This window comes from Cydia splendana, chromosome 10 (assembly GCF_910591565.1).
Source record: "Cydia splendana chromosome 10, ilCydSple1.2, whole genome shotgun sequence".
Taxonomy (NCBI): Eukaryota; Metazoa; Arthropoda; class Insecta; order Lepidoptera; family Tortricidae; genus Cydia; species Cydia splendana.
In genome coordinates, this window is record NC_085969.1 from 9,080,463 (window position 1) to 9,101,207 (window position 20,745).

General features: G+C 36.3%; 1 protein-coding gene and 1 long non-coding RNA gene across 4 annotated transcripts in view; one reads left to right on the forward strand and one right to left on the reverse strand.

Moving 5' to 3' along the window:
- The window catches only part of LOC134794255 (uncharacterized), an 83,146-nt gene that overhangs the window by 57,194 nt on the left and 5,207 nt on the right, over positions 1-20,745 (forward strand). For all 3 annotated transcript variants that reach the window (XM_063766014.1, XM_063766015.1, XM_063766013.1), the window contains 2 exons: positions 16,420-16,559; positions 17,187-17,288. In XM_063766014.1, the coding sequence (XP_063622084.1) occupies positions 16,512-16,559; positions 17,187-17,288 (150 nt within the window). In that variant the 5' untranslated portion in view covers positions 16,420-16,511. The remainder of the gene's footprint in view (positions 1-16,419; positions 16,560-17,186; positions 17,289-20,745) is intronic.
- LOC134794269 (uncharacterized) lies at positions 14,108-19,870 on the reverse strand. The gene is made up of 2 exons (XR_010144651.1): positions 19,657-19,870; positions 14,108-14,383 (listed from the first exon to the last, which is right to left on the reverse strand). It is a non-coding gene; the product is annotated as an uncharacterized LOC134794269 (long non-coding RNA).

A 20,745-nucleotide genomic window follows, 5' to 3' on the forward strand; every position in this document is an offset into this window, starting at 1 on the left:
GTCCAGCTAATTACGACATAATTTGACGACGGCGGAGTAATGTTTTAATTGTACACCCTTCTCTTTGTATTTCTTGCTAATTAGTCGAAGTGATTTAATTATTACATCATGAGAGAAATGAAAATCAAAATGGTTTAATTTGAAAGGCGGTGACTTCTAGAAGACTGAGGATCGCGTGACGTTTCCATGATGGCGCCATCGCGTGCAGGGATAGAGACCCCAAAATGCAATCGCGATGGTTTCGCAGTGAATTCAGAAATTTAAATTCATAAATGGAATACAAAAAGGCCAACAGCGGCCAGTGTGCCCACCCAGTTGGCGACCGGCCGCTCGCTATGCGGCTCCTCAGCAGTGTTTTGCAAATACCGCCAATTCCTTTCCCGAGCCCCTCCCCAGAGCACAGGACTTAAAGCCAACATTCATTGCTTGCAATTTTTTACTTTATGTACATCATTATTAAATCCAAAATCGAATACCGCTGACGCCTTTAATTTTCCGACAGAGATAATGATTAAATTGTTTCGGCATGTCAAATCAAACGAAATTATGCTGTTATATCTTGTTTAATAGCGGGACGATTATTTGTTTCTTACATACCAGCATGGATACCTCCAAGTGAGATTTCTCCTTTGAGTGATTTTCTTCAGGTATCATTTCAAATTCATAATTTTTTTATACATACAAAGTTTACATTGATTTACAACTTAGAGCCGGACATTACCTATACAAATACGTACTGACAGATAGTACAAAATATATTGTGGATATATATACTTTTGTATACTAATTGTTATACAAGTAAATTGCAATTTTACATTTTTAAGGTACAATATCATCATTCGTGTCCTATGAAGAAATATGTGTAAAATGAAGAATCACTTTATATAAGAATTTTATATTCGTCGTCAGAGGCTTTAGCTATTAACTCTTGCTAGTCATCAATTTATGACCGAAGAGAGAGAAAAATACTCCTTTAAACCTAAGCCAAAAGATGCAAAGTCATGGTGCATAGTTCATTTCATCACTTCCTAAGGTACGAGAACTGTGCCCTTAGGAAAGCCCCATGGGCTCATTCATGGTCAAGATACTCACCATCATATGAAAAGTTTATGGAATCCTCATATCCAGTAATATTCCCAATACTCAAGGTGGAGAGCGTCATGCGTTTCTAAAGAAACGTACGTTTGGTTCATTTTACATTACCGGTTCCGTAACGATTTCCTAAGGTGAACGAGTATAGGAAAAGTATTGTATTACTCAACCGATGTCGGAGTGCGTCGTGACGTAGTTAAATACATTAACCTCAGTAGTAGCCCCGACTGTGACTCATATATAACCTGTTGCTGTGTTTATATTGCTATAATAGGTGGCAAGGTGTTTGAACTATATTATTTTTAACGTCATACAATTTGGTTTTCTTATTTATTTATCATGATAACATGTGCTTTATTCAGCAGGGGGCTAAGAACTTGATACTCAAAAAAACACTTCTAATGACTTAGTCTTATTTAGACTTACCAAACTTTAGCTTCGTACTTTCGTATACCCCAATATGTATATTTATTACAATTAATATTTCATAATTATATAAACCCTTAAAATATATAATAGTATCTCATAGAAGGGCCCAAAACATTACATAACGAATCGAATGTCTATTTACTCGAGATCGTATCTTATTGATTGGTTTTAAAATTATTTTTGATTTATGCCGAATAAAGTATACATACATCATATAATTATACATACTGCCGTAAGAGAGAGAGGAGGTAGGGGAGGAACTGCATAGGCCGCGTAATACCAAAGTGTTGTGCGGCAAACCCGCTTCATTTCGTAAGATCCTTTTTGTCATTAAATGCCGAGTACTTGCGGATCTGTCGAACCTAGATACATGAATCCGTATGGCCCCTTTGTTACGTATACGTAACGGTAACGGATACGCATTGACGTAGTTTTTTATGCAATCATATTATTATAGAAACGGGTTAATTTGTAGGTTGTTAATTAGTTGGTTGATATGTTTCTTGTAGGTAAATAGTTATTTGTTTTACAAGGTGGCAAAGTTGTTGTTTAACCGCTCGTGCTAATATTGATACTCGAGCAAGTGAAAGATTCCAAAATTAAACCACGAGCGTAGCGAGAGCGAGAAAAATGGAATCTTGAGCGTTGCGAGGGTTTCAAAGCACGAGGGTTATACATAATTCGCCCCCGAGTGAAACACAAAATTTTTCACCACACCAACCCGAAGCAAATATTAAATGTAAAATATCAAACAAAATCAAACCAAATCAAATCCAAATGAATGTTATTAAATATTTATCATCCAAAATCATAATTTAAAAAGCAATTCTACCAGCAAACAAAAGAAAACAACTCAAAATTTGCATGTGATTACTTTGCCTCACACGTGAATAAAATGCAACTTTGCTATCAGTATTTGAAGTGCAAAGTAAGCCTTTCCGAGCTAGTGTGGTGAAAATAAATAAGGTAAACGGCCCCAAGTTCGTGTTAGTACGTTATTTAGTTAGTTTTGTTTCTGGCGCAAATAATAAGGAATTCAATTATTTTTTATTCAAATTATACATATGAAAAAAATCTGTATTATTTAATATCTTCAATAAAATAATAACCAATATTTTAGTAATTAAACTGAGAGTAATACGACGGTTGAAACTGTCAGACGGCCGCGAACAGCTGTATTGTATGCGTGCACTTTTTTTAGGCGTAAGGTGCGCGCCCTCACTTGTTAAGCTTATAGGAAGGAAAAGCTAAACCCGTTCGAATAAAAGTTTTTGGGAGTGTTTCTGTGGGTTCCTTAGTAATTGATTTGACAAGAAAAAAGATTGAATATATGCATAGAAATAACTTAAAATTGCAATAAATCGACTCACGAAATAGCGGTCATTTTATTTTTCGTGTGTCTCCTATTTCGTGCCACTAACGAATCAAGGATTTTCTAGATACATTTTGAGTGCTTGTTTTTAAATATAACAACGAAGATAATTAAAAAAGCAAATTAGTAAACAATTAATGTACTTCATGAAGATTCGTATGAGCGAAATTCGGTATATGTTTTTTTCACTAGAATTCTCATAAAACCAGTTTGAATGTGACCCGAGTTAAAATTTTTAAGGTATATTCCACGTATATTCTCATATTAACTACTAGCACAATTTTATTTATTATTTAATTTATTTGATTTATTTTTGTGTATGTTTATATTTAACGTATAAGATAGTAAATTATTTTTTGTAAATAATTTTTATTTTTTATTATTTTTTTATTTTTTTTTATTTTTTTTTTATTTAAATAGTTTGGCTCTTAATCACGTATTAAAGTACCCATATGGTTTACAAAGTCTTAATTCAACCATTAAAGACGACGAGTACAAAAAACTTTAAGCTAGCTCTCAATTTAACATTTTTTAAATATTATTTTAAATTTGACCATACAATTATTCGTAAGTAGGTAAGACCGTTAAATATAAATGATTATCAGCAAATTATCACCAATTACTCAAAGGAAACTTTATGCCGAAACAGGGGACACGAATTCACGAACTTAGGAGCTGACCTAAATTTGTATCACGAAATGGGAGCGAAATAAGAGGTTCACGACAAAATTCATATAAAAAAAAGTTTCAACTAAAACCCTACAGTTTATACATTAAATTATTAACAAAGAACTAATATAACTTATCTAAAAGCTTTCAAGGTAATGATATGCTTAGTAATATTTAAAAAAATGTACAAACTCTCAACTCACTCTCAAGAGCCTTAACCTGCCGAAACAGGGGCCCTTTACCTTATTTATGTTTGTGTATAACACAAATAAAAATTGGGTAGCATAGTTTAGGTACCTACTTTACACTTAATTGTGTGGGTCTTATTTGTAACAATGACGTAGACGTTAACGTAAAGACTTCCAATATGTTAGTAATTCGTTAATTCTGATTTTTTCAATTCGATTTCTTCCATCAATTTCATAACATTGTACGGTATCGATGATTCACCAAGTTATGCACACTCGCTGTGACACTATTACTTAACTAAGTCTGCCGTTACGAGTCTTTGACAAAAACTCAAGTCCGTTTTCATTCTTCAAACCGGAAAGTAGGCGTATTATTGACTTACAATTTATCACACAAACATCCAATGATGCGACTATTGATACCGCTTATAAAGGGAATTTCACGGCGTCCCCTTGTTCCCCTTTAAATTGTATTGCGCTTAGACAGCTCATTGTGCTTCCATTTATAAGGCCGCCTGCGCACGGTAAAAACAAACAATGCCCTAGTGAAATTTTAAAACTTGTCGCACGCTATTTTTTGTAGGCAGCTACGGCTTTATTACGCCTCCCTGAGCGGTTCAAGTTTTGCTCACCGTTAAAGCGTAAACAAAAGACTAAACGAAGATCTATTCCAGCACGGACACCGACAATACTTTAATTTATTACGTCATATATAAAGTAGTGAAAGTTAAAATAACGCTTTGTTTCTAGCATTCATCGGTTAACGGTAAACAAAACAAGGTACACAAAGAAGCCGCCCTTGTACAGGAGTCGGATATTTTACAAGCGCCCATAAACATTTTGCGAATTTTAATGGGACTTTTACGTCTTTTATATTTATGGGAAACGAAATAGTCGAGACATGTTTTAAATGCCAAAATATTTCGTTTGTTTCTTTGATTTTCAAGCCTTTTTTAGTGCTATTATATTTTAATCGCCATGTTTTGCCTATTTAAACGAGTTATTTAACAGAAAAATGTATGGCGCTACTTGCATTTGGAACTAAATCTAAGATAAAAACGACGAGGTCTTAATTATCCTTTGGAGGCGTATTTCAGTGCATCCGGGAAGATGGAGCTCGATATCCGTTATAAGCTCACCGAGAGATCTTTTGTCCTATTATATTTCCTATAATAACGAGTCAATGGAGTAAGCAAGTCTACGTCAATATAATATTATAAGTATTTATTTCACAGGGAACTTATTGTTGTATTTACCGGAACTTGAAATGTGCATTACATTTATTAGAGCACATAAAGTGAAACCAAATTTTGGTAAAACTTTTATGCAAATTTTCTGTGTAAATCACTGCATTAAGGTTGTGTTTTATCTACTACACTTAATCTGGACTAGAATATGTATTATTTTTTGTTATTTTACAACAAAGTTCTAAGTTTTTCCTTATATGTGTCCACGATTATGTTGAGAAATTCTATATTTTTATTTGACTATTGTTCCTGGAAATATTAGGTATAAAGTTACATTTTGTGTATAAAATCCTAAACCGTCAGTTTAAATAGTTCCACTATGTATACGATCAGTCGCGGGTCTGAAAAGAATTCATGCATAACTAGCTGAATCATCTGTCCCGGACCTTGACAAAGGCCTACTAAAATGGAGATGTCACCAATTGTTTAAAAATTTACCCAGATTACTCAGATGTACTTATAACTCAAGGCTATTTAACAGACGTACTTATTTAATATTGGTCACCTGTAACGGTAAATTTGCAAAATCAAAAGATTGTGTTAAGGTCACACGTTTTTTTCCTTTACATGTTTTATCCTATCTAGATTTTGAGAAATAACAGTTAATCAAGATAAATACCCATTTACAATTACATGGTAAAGGGTCCTCCAACTAGTTTAGTATATTATGTATATGATACATCTGACATTTTTTAAGTTGAAACTATGTTAAATTATTAGTTGGGCTTAGTTATGAATAAATGTAGAACTAGTAGAAAAAATAATCGTGTTAGACCTGAAGTATATATTCTGGCAAAAGTATTTTTAATTTACAAGATTTTACTTGGCTTCATTCTTCATAATATAAATTTGTTTGTGCACTCCTTATGATACGTAGAAATAATTTATATATATTGACGTTCAGCAATAAAAGCATCTAGCAAAGAAAGCACAGGACACACACTTAAGTCAGGTCAATCTAACTCTACCACAACCACAACTAGGTTAGCTAGCGAGTATTACATACCGTATACCAAGTGTATACATGACAATACATGTGCGTGAATGTAAAAAAAAAATCCCTCATAATGTCTTAAAATTGACTCTCATCGTTTTAGGGAAAACTTTATACTCTGAACTCTTCAACTGTGATAAGGCAGTTCCCAATTTGTGTCGACGCAATTCATTACTTGTAGGAATTAATTTTCCGAACTTGCTAAATAAGATACGATTTCTCTATTTCAACTAAGAAAATAAAGTTCCTTGTATTGGAATAGGTGTCACCTCTAAAGGAAGTTTAAAAATAGTTCAGACGTAATTTTAAATCGCAGATACGAATGAAGACAGTCGTGTCAACTGCCATATAAGTCTATATCAATAATGTCTCGTGTCTCATACATTTCGGGATTGACCCATGTTTGGAGAGACTGACGTTGTATGTCGAATGACGAGTATTTGCAGTACATATGGGTGTGGTGACATAGACGACATATTTCAAGTTTAACAATACTATGACGCGTTTACTGCAAATCATGAATGGACCCGTTTTAGACGATTCTCAGATTTTTACACATCACTGATTTTTAATGATGTAGGTATGATGTCAATATTCCTAGCGAAACACATTTTTGGGAATAGGTACATTTATTTATCACTGAACAGTATCATCCATAAAGTCGAAATTACAATTGTTGTTGTCTGTCCTAGGGCACCCCGGAGGTGCATATAGGGCCACCACAAGATCCTTCCACGCCTTCCTGTCTTGAGCAACCGTCTTGGCCTCGTTCCAGCTCAGTCCTACGGCTGTCAGCTCGTTCTCTACGCTGCGCCTCCAGGTGTGTACAGGGCGTTTGCGGGCTCGCTTCCCGCCCTGAGGCCGCCACTCGAACGCGATACTGGCGTTGTTCGTATCTCCTCTTCGCAGGGTATGACCGATCCATCTCCACTTCCGCAGCGCTACTTCTTGGACGATCGGAGGTTGTCGGCACATACTCCACAAATCCTCATTTCTTATAGTCTTCGGCCAGAATATGCGGAGGATCGACCGGAGGGACTTATTGACAAACACTTGTAGCTTGTGTGTCAGCCCTTTTGTCACTCTCCACGTCTCACAGCCGAAGAGCAGCACGGACTTGAAGATGGATTCGAAGAGGGAAATTTTTATTATAATTTTTGTAACAAATGATTATGAACGATGCTATACATATTTCGTTTATAATGAAACTAGCTATTTTCTTTTCGGTCAAATTTTGTCATTCACAAGTAGCATCCGTAGGTAATATTTTAGTTCATAGTATGATGATAACCAGTAACATAAATTATTGTTGGCATTTAATAGCTTCTAAGTAATTGATAGGAAGTCGCAGACAGCTTGACGGCGAAATGTTCCAGATGCCATTTTATCGCAGTAATTTTATAACATCAGTAAGTTAATTGCAAATTGCGTGGATCGTTTTCCAATTCAATATAAGCGTCAATTGTTTACTTGTGTCGTTTTTGTTGTAATATTGGTAGATGCTGATCAGAAGGCAGATATTCAAACTCAATAGTATGAGTGACTCTACATTTAAGTCAGAATGAATAGTTACTTAATTAGGAAAGCACTATATATCCAGAATATGCCATTAGTTACAAAGGCATTTTTTGTACGTTTCTTTTAAATTCTAAAATTTTACATATTAATAATTCTGTAGTAATTTTACCACTTAACTTTTCCGCGTTAAGTAGTTGTTTCTAAATAATTGAGAACAAAACCATTTCTTTAATAAGTACATTTGAATTTCTTTGTCTTAACCTGCCTCATATCTATCATATCTAAATAAATAATGTCCTGTCGTTTCCACGTCGCTTTTCATGGATAAAAAGGATTGAGCTCTCGCACACACACTAGACTAAATACCATGCTCTGACATTTATTCGCAGAAACTTTCAGCAATTCAGCAATTTGAAATTGTATCTATACACCGTGTAAGCGGTAGTGGCCGAGTGGATCTGACATCCGACTTTCAATCCGGAGGTCGTGGGTTCAAATCCTGGCTCGTACCAATGAGTTTTTTCGGAACTTATGTATGGAATATCATTAGATATTTACCACTAGCTTTTCGGTGAAGGAAAACATCGTGAGGATACCTGCATACATCCGCGAAGAAATTCAAAGGTGTATGTGAAGTCCCCAGCTCGCATTGGGCCAGCGTGAGGACTAATAGCCTAAACCCTCTCGTGCTTCAGAGGAGGCCTGTGCCCAGCAGTGGGACGTATATAGGCTAAATTATTATCTATACACCAAGCCCTTGCAAGCCGGTTTGAATCTATGTACTGTCAAATATCTTCCACCGCGTAGGCGATCCGTAGTCATCAATTTGTTATCAGGACCCGCTGATGCAGTGGCTACGTGCAGGTGCTTCAGCATAGTTCGCCATCAATTCAAAGAAATCGAGTCATGAAGTCATGAGTTACCTATAGATAACAATTGTCGTTAGGATTTCCTTAATATTAATGAGTTACGTCCGGACTGCAATATATGTAGGTAAGTATATAGTTAATAATGTCAATTTCTACAGACTTTTATTTCATGCGGCGTATAAATCTAGGAAAATTAATTTAGAGGGTCTAAGTCTTAAGAAAAAATGTTTTATATAAATAAATAAATATATATTAAAGGACATTTTACACAAATCGATACGTATGCTTAGAAAGGCTCGTGTTGTGGGTACTAGACGACGATATATAATATAATATATAGTCAGTTTATATGTACCTAAAAGTCATTTGAATATTTCAGAGAGTGTTTTCTAAACATGTGTGTCCAAAAAATATCTATAGGTAAATAAAATCTCAACACAATACTAAATCAAACTACACCTTTATTAAAAACGGTAGAGTAAACAATCATAACCAGTGGAAATATTCTAGATAAAATAGACATTGCTGATTAAAAAACAAGAATGAAAACTATCACTTGATACGACTGTCCCAATTTTGTTATACTTGATTTCAGTTTATAGGAAATTATCATTTCAGTATAAAATGTTTTATTAAATAATTATTTGCTAAGATATATGCAATTTATTTTAAGTGACTCAAATTTTTTTACATTTGGGAAATTCATTCATTACGTAAGGTAAACCAAATTAGTCGTAAATTTGTACTGATATGGTATTTATTTACCTGATTGACAACAAATTGCCCAGGGAAAACGACTTTACCCTGCAACGGGACATTTTTGCGGCAGATATAGGTACGATATCAGGAAATTACGCCAACAAAACGCAAATAATATTTTTTCTGAAACTTTTTGCATATACCTAATAAATAAATAAATACGTACGGCAGAAGTAGGTAATAACTTTTCTATAAAGATAGGTGTCAATAACTGTAGATAGGTATTGTATATTGCTATTGTATACTATATTTAAAGTATTAATGGGTAGTTTACCTTAAAACACGAATAATATATTTTATTATGTATTTGATACTCGTATTTTCCCGCCCCAGCCTAACTTTTTTTTGTTCCTTACTCTCGACGATAAAGACTTTGTAAGACGTTACGCAGTTAGTTGTTAAAGTTAATCTTGTTCAAACTTGTTCATGGTTCACTTTATATTTCTTCAACCTTAATTAAAATACATAATTCTTGAATTATATTTTTTAGCATTCATAACAAGTATTTATCGTAAAAAATCGGGCACTTATATGTGTATTTATATACGTAGGCGCAACCAATAATATAAATGCATCACACGGATATAGCATATAACCTCATCCACAATGTGAATACCTACCAACCCCTATCTACTCGGGTAGCGCTGCAGTGGGTAGGTAGAGGGTCTGACCCGCCTCGAGCCGCGATTGGTCGAGCGAAGGGAGTCCCTGCGCTCACTGGCTGATACCCCACTCAAGCGTCGACACACGTGCTTACTTTATGTTACGCGCGGGCACCGAGTCATTTAGTCGTTTACCCGACACTCGGCGCGCGCGACCACCGTTTAGGGGATGTCATACTAATCAACATTGAACATGGACTTCACCTTGCCCGCTTGTGCCCAGTTGCGGCAGTCCGGTACCGTTATAACCAAACCTAAGGACGATTGCTACAGGATATGTACAGGTCGTACTAATTTCGTAAGTACGCCGGAAAAATGTGAACTGTGTGGTAGGACTAGAACGAATAGCCAATACAGTGACTGTGATAGTGAAACAGTGAAGAAATGTCGACCCCACAGATCGAGTAGAAGCAGTAAGAATTTTATTTAATTATTATATTCTAATAATTATTACATATTTAAAAAATGCTAATTTTTAGTTTATTATATTATGTATGTATATAGTTCCTATAAAACTTAAATTATATTTAATCTTAAGAATAATAGGCATTACAAAAAATAACAATTAACATTTTACCTTAATTATAATGTCATTGAAAAATAATACCATTTGTTCAAATCAGTAGCATACACATTAGTTAATGAATGAAAATAAATAAAAGGTTAAATAAATATATCACAGCAATTATAATTACGTAATCACAAACCGATTAACAGGTGCTTTATACAAAGCGGCATAAATCGACTTGAGGCATACCGGTGTCAGTAGCTAATTAACGCAGGACTGTCGTCTAAACCCTTTAATAACATAAATTAGTAAATAAAACCATGCTTCATATAATAACGCCGCGTGCGATTTATGCCTGCGAATGCCATCAATGGTTAATCAAGCAAGGGCTATAATAATTGAAGCGTCTAACTAAACCTTTAACTAACGATAATAATGTAAACGGAATATCCGGTGTTCAGCCGGCCGATTCTCGTGTCGGTGTAATCGCCGGCCGCCGTAATGGAGCTTACAATTTCATTACGCAAAAAACCTGGCTCGGTCTCGCCTCTACAATGTTAAACACGAAGATCAGAACTAACTAACTAGGCTTAAACTGCTATTAAACTAGCCTAGTACTGTTACCGGAATGACATGTCTAACTAAATGTTTCTATCCTTTAAAGAGCCGTACAGTTACGCTCGCCGCCCGCCGTTTCGTAATTGCAAGTATCGCTAGGTACCTCTCTATATAGGGCCGAGAAATGATTTAAGTGTAGCGAGAGAAAAAATAATACCGAGTGCCTTGTGGATTAGCTCTAGAGAATGTCCGGAAAATTTCCCGTGCCGTATTAATTAGAATCTTCCCTAGCTTTCTTATTGATTGGAGTCATTAGTACGAACAAAAAGTCCGCGATAAGCTGCTTGTCGGTAGCTACCGACCAACAGCTGTTGGTATTTAACCTAATTAAATCTATAATCATTGCTCATAGGTACTAATTACTTTTACTGGTGGATTTACTATCCATATAAATTATTTTTTTAATAATTATTAGTTTATTTGCATTTCCAATGAGTTTCCCAATCCACAAAGCCTCTAATTATTGTATATAATTACACCATTTTTTTAAATCTGATATCATAAATATTTATATATTACCTAAAGTAAAGCATTTACCATAAAACCGCAATTATTACTTTCACGAAGTAGTCGGTATATTTTGATTTAATTTTAATTTAAAATAACAACGCAAAAATAACATAAAAATAAATATGTATATTTTATTATTTTATTTATATTAGGTACCGCATATTTTTAATATGTGTTGCCTACAAGTTTATTTCCACTACCCAACAAAACAAAACTATGTGACAATTAGGTACGTAAACTTCCGACCCTTTTCCGAAGACGTCATTTTCTGAAAATAGTTACGACAATTTTCTTACTAAATTTGAAATCGGAAAACCACTCTTATCTGAATGCGAGTGAGTCATCGAAGCGCAAGGTGAGCACATTACCTATGGTAATTGACATAGCGCGAACGCGAATACACCCGCGTGACGTCAAACTATAGTAGTACTCCTCGAATGTCCGATAGATAATACACCCGATCGGAAACTTAAGTCGACATATCGAAACTATTCCGCTTCGCTAATGGATATTGGATGATAATTAAATTTGATTGATCGCTTACCTATTTTAATTTTGTTTGCTAACTTACGATATTTTTATTTATTGATTAAAATTTGTTTGTTTATGTTGTTTAAATTGTAGTAGTAGTAAAATAATTGATTGTACAAAAAGAAACATAAAACATGAAAGAACACACATCATTAGTACAAAATAATAATTGTTTTAATAAAAAAAGTTTTGTGTACATATTTTTAATTATATTCAAATATACATAACTATAAAGCCAACATATTTCAATAAAAAGTACAAACAGTAATATTTCAATCGATATAAATGTTGTAGTTTTTTTGTAAATATCATTTAATACATCGAGACATGTCGTATCTAATGAGTAAATAGTAGGTACATATTATATCATCTACCTATTATCCTAAAACAAATCGTTTTGCGTTTTAAAATTGCATAATACACGGTTCTAAATTCGACAACAGAACATACGCTTTATATGTACCTAAGTAATGTAAGACAATATTATGTGAACAAAAAAGTATTTATAAGCATACATTTTAGTTAGGTTGGTAGGTAATGTGTCGTTATAAACTGGAACCTAGGCTGCGAGAACGCCGCTGCGCTCGATTTCAGACATGAACTATGTCCGCGTCATTAGGGTTGATCCACTCTCATTAGCAACATTTTCACATAAAACGCTCTTCATTTACGCGGCAAAGCAGCCGCATCAATTATAAACAGTTATTTCAGTGAGACGGCTCATAATTGCAGTATTTAACTGTCACCCACCCATTTAGCAACATGTCGATCTCGGCTAAACAGCAATCACTTGCTTTCATACCGCCGCAACCGCACTTGTTCTGAAAATGAAAAATCTCAACCCTAAATAACCGTCACGATATTCATACACCAGTAATTTAGGTAATAAGATTTTCGTTATAACTGTACAGACGACTGATACAGATTGGTTTTCTAGAAATTGAGATGAAAGTAAGGAAATAACTGCAGCAAATTGCATCCTGATAGGCGCATCTTCGACACGCACCGCCTTATGCGTGTCAAGCTCTGATTGACTGAAATTATTCTGCAGTATTACCGAAAATGTAATACACATTTGCATTTAATTTTGCTTTAATAAAAGTTATTGCGCTACCGTTAAGTATAATATCAAATTGTTACCTTATTAAATTAAATTCGCGAAAAATTCACGGTTGTTTCGTTAATTTTGCCGGAGGCTATTAGCATTTAGAGCGATTTTCAGTTGATGAAGAGCGTACCGCGCTCGTAGTGGCGTCGCGCCGATAATCGCACTTATTATGCGCAGTCAAATTTTACGACCGCATCGGTTGTTAGCCGCTACTAACAAAATGATGATCTGACTCAAATTAACTCTATTATGGATAAACATAACGCTTTTTCTATGTAATGTCATACGAACGGATATTAGTAGGTACCGTTAATGACCTGGACCAAGGAGCTTGGAACGCGTTGGCACGGACGAGACAACAAAATTCCCTGCTCATAATAAAATTACATCTGGTAATGTTTAATAAGCGTATATTCTGATTAACAGTGGGCGTCATAAGTGATAAGGAGAAAAAAAACTGATGACGTACAAAATAACAGGACTTGGTTCTTTTAGCGTTCAAAAGATTAGCCGGTGGTCACAGACGGACGCGACAAGTTCGGTTTAAACAGTATAATGTTTGATTTACATAATGATTTCGCAGGCGCCGGCCGACGTCCGGCGCTCTGTCGACGCAAACTTTTCTCGGTTTTCGAGCCGAAATTCTAGTTAGCGGCGATTTCTTTAAAGAAGGTAACAAGGTGCTCTCGTTTGGGTCGTTTTTCGTGCAGCCAGCCTCCACGGGCGAGCTGTTAAAAAATAAACGAACTCTTTGTTTCTCGAGTAGTCGCGCCGACCTCCGACGCGGACCCTACTTTTTTATGCCCCCTTATAACCTGTGTATTACGTGTAGGTATCTACGGTTTTTATGGTCGCCCGGTCAGTTCTTCAATGGGCTAAGGAATTCGATCGAGTCTCCTTATTGTTCATCTTAGTAGCGATCGACAAATAAGTTTATTTAATAAAAGAAAGTAATTAGTATTGTCATCTTATTCACATTATTTTATTGTACAAGATCTGAATAAAAATGTTGTATAAAAAACACCCTGCTTGACTTGCTTCAATTTATTTTAATTAAAGGCTATGAAATAACATTAGCTTTTTGAAAAAAAAATGAGTTAAGGAGTAAAATTTAACGTGTAGAATGGCTCCACGTCTCTTCCAAGTTGACCTGTTATTTTTTTGGTTGAACTTTTGCCGGCGGTCTCGGATGCTTTTGACCGCGCCACTAATAAAATGTTATGATCGTGTGTTTAACGCATGTTGTGGTGTCGGACCTTCTTTTGACATGATCGTTATTATTACCGCTCCACCTTTGTGGTCTCCGAAACTGTAACAACATTATTATAGTGTCAATAAGACGGCAATATACCAATAAAGGGTCTATAGTTAGATCGTCTAGTTAGCCAGGGTTTTAATGATCACAATTTGTTTATGCAAATGGCTGTGCGTTTTCGAACGCTTCGTGCCGTGAGACGGTTTTATAGCGCCGTCCTTCTTTATAATACGAGGGGCGTGCGATAATCGAGATCAGTTCACGGGGTCTAGTTAAATAATAAGCGGCGCGGAGCCCTGTAACTATAATTTCCTTTATTTGACCGCCGCCGCCGGCCAAGGGGCGAAATCACAGCGGAGCTTGCTAACGAGATCGAAGAACAAAAAAAGCGCACGCACACTTTACCCACACTCGGGCTTATATTGAAGGCATAACTTTAGACCCTCATTGAAAAAAGAGGTTAAGTCCTTCAGAGTTACTAAAGGACGTAAACCTTTGAAACTTAGGTTTGCTCGTACAAGTAGATGACATGATCGTCGTTTATTTCTATACGAGTTTAAATAACTAGATTAGTTTGGCGGGAGCAATTATTGTTGTGAGATTGTTTTGAGTCACCACGTATTAATGCACTGACTCAGACTTGAGTCAAAACTGAAAAAAATTAATAACCGTGAGTAAGATGCGTAATGCATAAATAGTCCAATTTGTGTAAAGAAGGGGTGTCCTATATCAATATTAATATTATCTGTGAAACGTTCATTTGCTGACGTAAAATTAGCAAACAAATATATGATGACGTTTCAGTTTAACAGATGTACGGTATACGATGTCAGCAGTACAAAAATAAACAAGAGAAGAACTTTTATCAGTTACCAATTACCCAGTTGTCTGTAACATAAACAACCAAGACTTATCATACAAAAAACCATAATAAGGAAAATCATCATAGTGCCGCTGTTTGGTATACAATAATTGGATAACCCATTTTTTAAAGTGTAAATTTAGCGATAGCAAAAGAATGTCCGTCCGTCCGGCAACGGTTAAGTAGCGCCACATTAACTATTCACTCAGGTTCACTGAACAATTAGGAAAGGCTGTCCACCTCTCGAGTGTTCATCGATTCATCGGATGTCCATTGATTACCATAATCGATAGCACCGCGCGTGCCGCATACGATACGCTATCGCTCATTCATGAGAAGATTCTACTTACGATTAAATGAAACTAGAATAATCATTAATACCATAATCGTTGGCGCTAATCCAGAAATTCCTTTTTTTATAACACCGCGTTATACGGGATATTTTATGTGTCACTTATTAGAAAAACAATTCACAATCTGTAGTCCATAACGTATTTGATATACAGAAAATAAATATTGCGTCCTTTATGCAACAACAGGTAGGGGGTCATCCAATAATTACATCACACGTTTAGGGGCAGGGAGGGGGTCAAGAAAATGTGACATGTTGTGACAAGGGGGAGGGGGGACTCTTTGTTCAGAGGGGAAAATTTGTGACATCACTTTAACTTATTTTATTCGCTGTACAATTAAATAAAAAGTTTTTGGAACAATAATCATTTTTATTCGTTTAATTTTCTTAAGTACCTAATCAGTTTTGGGTTGTAAAATTAATAATTCTTTCGTCAAAAATATTTTGATAAAATATTAATAATACATACCTACTAAATTCGATTTGCCGATTTCGTTGAAATAATGTGATATCACACCAGGGGGGAGGGGTTTGCCAAATGTGCCCTAGTGACAAGGAGGGGAGGGGTCAAAAAACATAGAAAATCGTGTGACGTAATTAATGGATGACCCCTACGTACCAAATGATAAAATGAAATATTATTAATATTTACTGAAACACGTGGGAGTATCATGTTATTCAATTCGATATATGTATGTACTTAAATTAATATGCCTAATCTAGATTCTTGGGTTAATAATTACAGCTAGGAGTGTCCGAAGACAATAGTAAAATTTGTGAAATAAGGGGCCGGGTGATTTTTTCAGCGCATCTCCGTAACTGCCGCAATCGGTCCAATCCATCAGATAACATAATTTAATTATTTTTTTCTTGCAGGATACGTCAACGTCTGTGCAGCGGTGTGTCTGCTGCTATTGGTCGGATTCACCCCGCGGACATCGGCGGCGCCTCGGCCTAGAAGAGACAGCATGGAGAACGAAGCGTGGGCGAACCCTTGTGACTACGCCCCTGGGAGCGTAAGTACCTACTAATTTAATCTTCTTTCACCTGCCTTAATTCATAAAAATCATCAATTTGTTGTTATTCCAGTCCGATACCTTAATCTGATCATTTTTTTATTGTTCTAGTGTGAGCCTTGTAGAGGTTTACAAATTTATAGTCTGTGCGGAATGAGAAGAATCGTAGAACGTATTGGACCCCATACATTTCACGACTCTTCTCTTTCCGCACAGACTTCTAGTAAAACTATGGATTAATTTGTATAATGAGTTTGTAATTTCAAGTCGATCCGAGGATCCAACCGGAAATAAAAAAAATAATTAAAAAATAAGTAGGTTACAAATAGTCTACACGAAGTATACACATATTTTATGATTAATGTATTCGATGTAATGTATATCTTTTAAATTCGGCAAAACATGCTAGACGTCCTAGTGGTTCGAGCGATTTGTTACCAACGTATGAAAAACGCCTTTCATTGTAAAATCTGAATTCAGTATGACTCATGTATACAAACATTGTACTGGATAGTCGCCGCACCATACCATCACATGTAAAACTTGTCTGAACATATAACAAGAGATTAGTCACTGCGTAAATTCCAAGTTTGTGTTGTAAATAACCTTCTTTTTTTTTCGTTACAGTCACCATCATCACCAAAACCATTCACAAAAGACCAAGCCAAAGAAGTCGCGAATCAAGCAAAAGCCGCACTCGACAATGCACAATCATTCAAAAATAATTTCGTAAGTACCTATTCACATTTCATAATTCAAGTTGGCAAGTCTTTCTCTTTCATTCACCGAGTGCCACAGACAAGACATCCTCCAGACTGAGCATAGCTCTACCCCCTCTGCCACAAATACGGTAGTTTTACACCATTTTCGAGTCGAAAGTGTCTTTGTGTGACGTCCGTGTCTTTGAACCCCACGTCACGTGACGTTTGAATCACGGCACGGGACCTCGCTCACCTCGTCCCCCGCACCCCCGTATTTTTGGCAGCATCGGTTTCATGAAATAATTGCTCTAAACTCCGTCTAGAGGATTCCTAGTCTATGCCGAGTGTAGTATTCGCGGGGCATCGATATGCCCGACGCGTCGCACGAAATGAACGGACGGACTCTACCACCGGCCAATACCAATAAAACCCGGCTGAGCACGTCAATAGCGTATGCGCAGGTTTGCGCATGATTATTGCCGATTTTATCTGAATGAATGAAAGTGTCGCCATGTCGGTTGCTTTGTCTCGTTTTATTATTTGCCTCTAATGTAATGACTAGACGGACAACATGCCCATGCTACCTATATGACATTTACTTGGAGAGTTCTTTAGACTTCGTGATGTGTCGAAAAGTTTTCATCGAATTTTGACCCCATTACTGATTCCCGACGTATACAAGTTTGCGCCTGTTTCTCACCGCGAATGGCATGGAGGAGAGATTGCATCGGCGCGGGCGCCGATTTTGCCGCTACACGTCCGGGTTCTCAATGCTTCCTCTCTTTTAATTATAATTTTGTTCACCCTTACTACGACGTCATAGAAATTAATAGAGCATTTAGATGTGGATTAGAAATAAGTGGAACAAGTCTTGTAGACTACAAAGACTTTTAGACTTAACGATTGCGGAAACGCAAGCACCTCAACCTACATTCGAGAATTCATAAATAATTCACGATTTATATGGAACAAATGTTTGGCATGTTAATAAAACAATTCATATGACGCTTCTATAATTCCAATCCTCTGAATATATTTCCGAATCGGAAGTGTGGTGGGTCGATCACGAGCAGTAATGCGTTGTCGCTGTCGCGCTTCGCATCACTTATAGAAGCCTCTTACCAGAGACTGTAATTATCAAAGCGACTCTAAATACGTTTGTAGTACATTTCGGCTTCTTCGAACGTCACTCTTCCTTGTCCATGTGACACAGCGTCAATGGATGAGCCACACTTGCTGCTCGTGTAGTATGCGTGTAGAGTAGTCTGCAGAGTTGTTCGTTTATGAAGTATGGTGGCATTGTAATAGGCTCAGCACTCATAACGACGGCGACGTCCTGTCCGCTGCCTCCTTGTCGTAAAACGACATATCGACTCACAGTAGCCGGAACGAAGTACAGGACGGTGCGCGAACGACTCGAATACTGATTGCGCATTAGTATTGCACGACACACCTGCCCGTCGATGTGTCTTTTTTTCTGTCTCTCCCCTTAATGTCGGTCATTCGTTGCTAATGTATCATATTTATTGCGATTTAGACTCCCGGGAGGCGTTGAACCGCCATTGTTGCCGATAGACAAGGACGCTCGGCTCTTTGTTTTATACGGGATACGTTTTTTGACTCTTCATTACATCAATCCACCTTTGTGATCGTTCACGTTATAAAACACTTTTTATAGCCGAGATAGAGAGATAGTTGTTAATAATTCGGGCTTTCGGGCTTCGTCAAGTGTTGTCAGACCATTTTGTTTAAATAATAACTGCCCTGGTCGTACTAAGAATGCCATAATAAATTCAACGAACCCTACCGGTACTGTGTGACTCGCCACCGGCGGCCACCGTGTGAATGTGTTATAACACTCAGCTTTTGACATTACCGGTGTCATGTTATCGCGTATTTCGGGCGTGGAATACCTCTAATATGACCGTTGACCGTAATTATAATAAATTGCGCAATAACACATCTTTTATCTTACTGGCAATGCGATTAGGTATTCGAAGGAATCTGAAGGCGATGTTTTTTTGCTGAACTATAATTATCAGCACACAAAGTTTGCTTAAAAAACAAGTAGTTTTCTTGACCGGTATTTGCTATTGTTCTTAGTCAGAATTTATTTGTTAGTTTGTTGCTACAAATAGAGTTTTTTATTTATTGCAATACATTAAATAAGGTATCCCTTCCCTTTGTCAATTTTAAATAAAATCATTCGCAGATGTCCTATCGGCGTTTTAGAATAAAAAAACAACAGGAATAAACAACACTTAGTCGCAAAGTAATCTGAGAACAGATCATGATCGGGCGGCATGCGCGATGAATCTGTGCTTATCTTAACATAGCGGCGTCGATACATAAACACTGAATACATACTATACTATATGCATGCAATATGTACATACTTAGTATGATACCGTTGTTCACACGGCGACAGGCTGTCTGCTGCGGTCTGTGCGTGTGTGCTATGTAGACTATATAACGACCGATGTGTGGGTGCCTCGATAAGCTTCCGATGGTCCGAGCTAGGCATTCGGATGGTAGTCAAATTTCTTGGAGGAAGCCCACCCACTCGTGTCCTAATGCGCAAATAAACAGAACTGTTTACATCGTGTCGTGAGAAAACAATTGCATAATATTTATGTAGTCTTCGATTTCTACGTTTTGTAGAGAAATAATGAGATAATTTTACACATTTATTTTATTCAAAAGTACTTAATTTCAAATGTAAAATATATTTACCTGTAAATAATAATTCACGGCATAGGTTGCTATATAATTGTTAGACTAGAATAATTTTGACATCTCATATCCAATTAAACAATTATTTCTTCACAAACTCGTTTAGCGCAGATTTTGATCATATTTGAGTTTAAACATTTCGGACTTTCACAGCTTTGACTTAAAATAAGAAGCCGATGATACTATTTCTCAATAGTAAACATTGTTTCGGGACAAGAAAAATTAAAAAATCAAGTATATACCTACCAGACCAACGAGTCGTAGTTAGTTAGGTGGCATGAGGCGTGAGACACCGGACGCGCACCTGTGCCCACAGTATGCCCAGGTTAGCACATTCCGAATCTACCATGATTCATGTCCTCTCCTCCCAAACATAAACAAATGCACTAACGTTCCCAGAATGAATTGTAGAAGTAGTAAGTAATCAAATATGCAAGAGTAATCAATTCGCGATCGTACGATTGCCTACATGACTGTCTGCGTGTACGTTTCGGTAACTAGGTTTCTTAGTAAGTTATAATTCTAAATAATAGCTACTTTGAATGCAACTCATGAGTTTATAATTTACGTATTACGTACTTATATTTCGTATAAATACATTTCAAATTGAGAACAATGTTATCTAAAATAACCTTTTCACTTCTCATGCTCAAAAAGTGCACCTTTATGTCGTGCGTGGACGACATAAAATCGCATTTTATGCTCTAGAGCATAAAAGTAAAATTTTCTTCTAAGACTAAGGTAATCGGTCT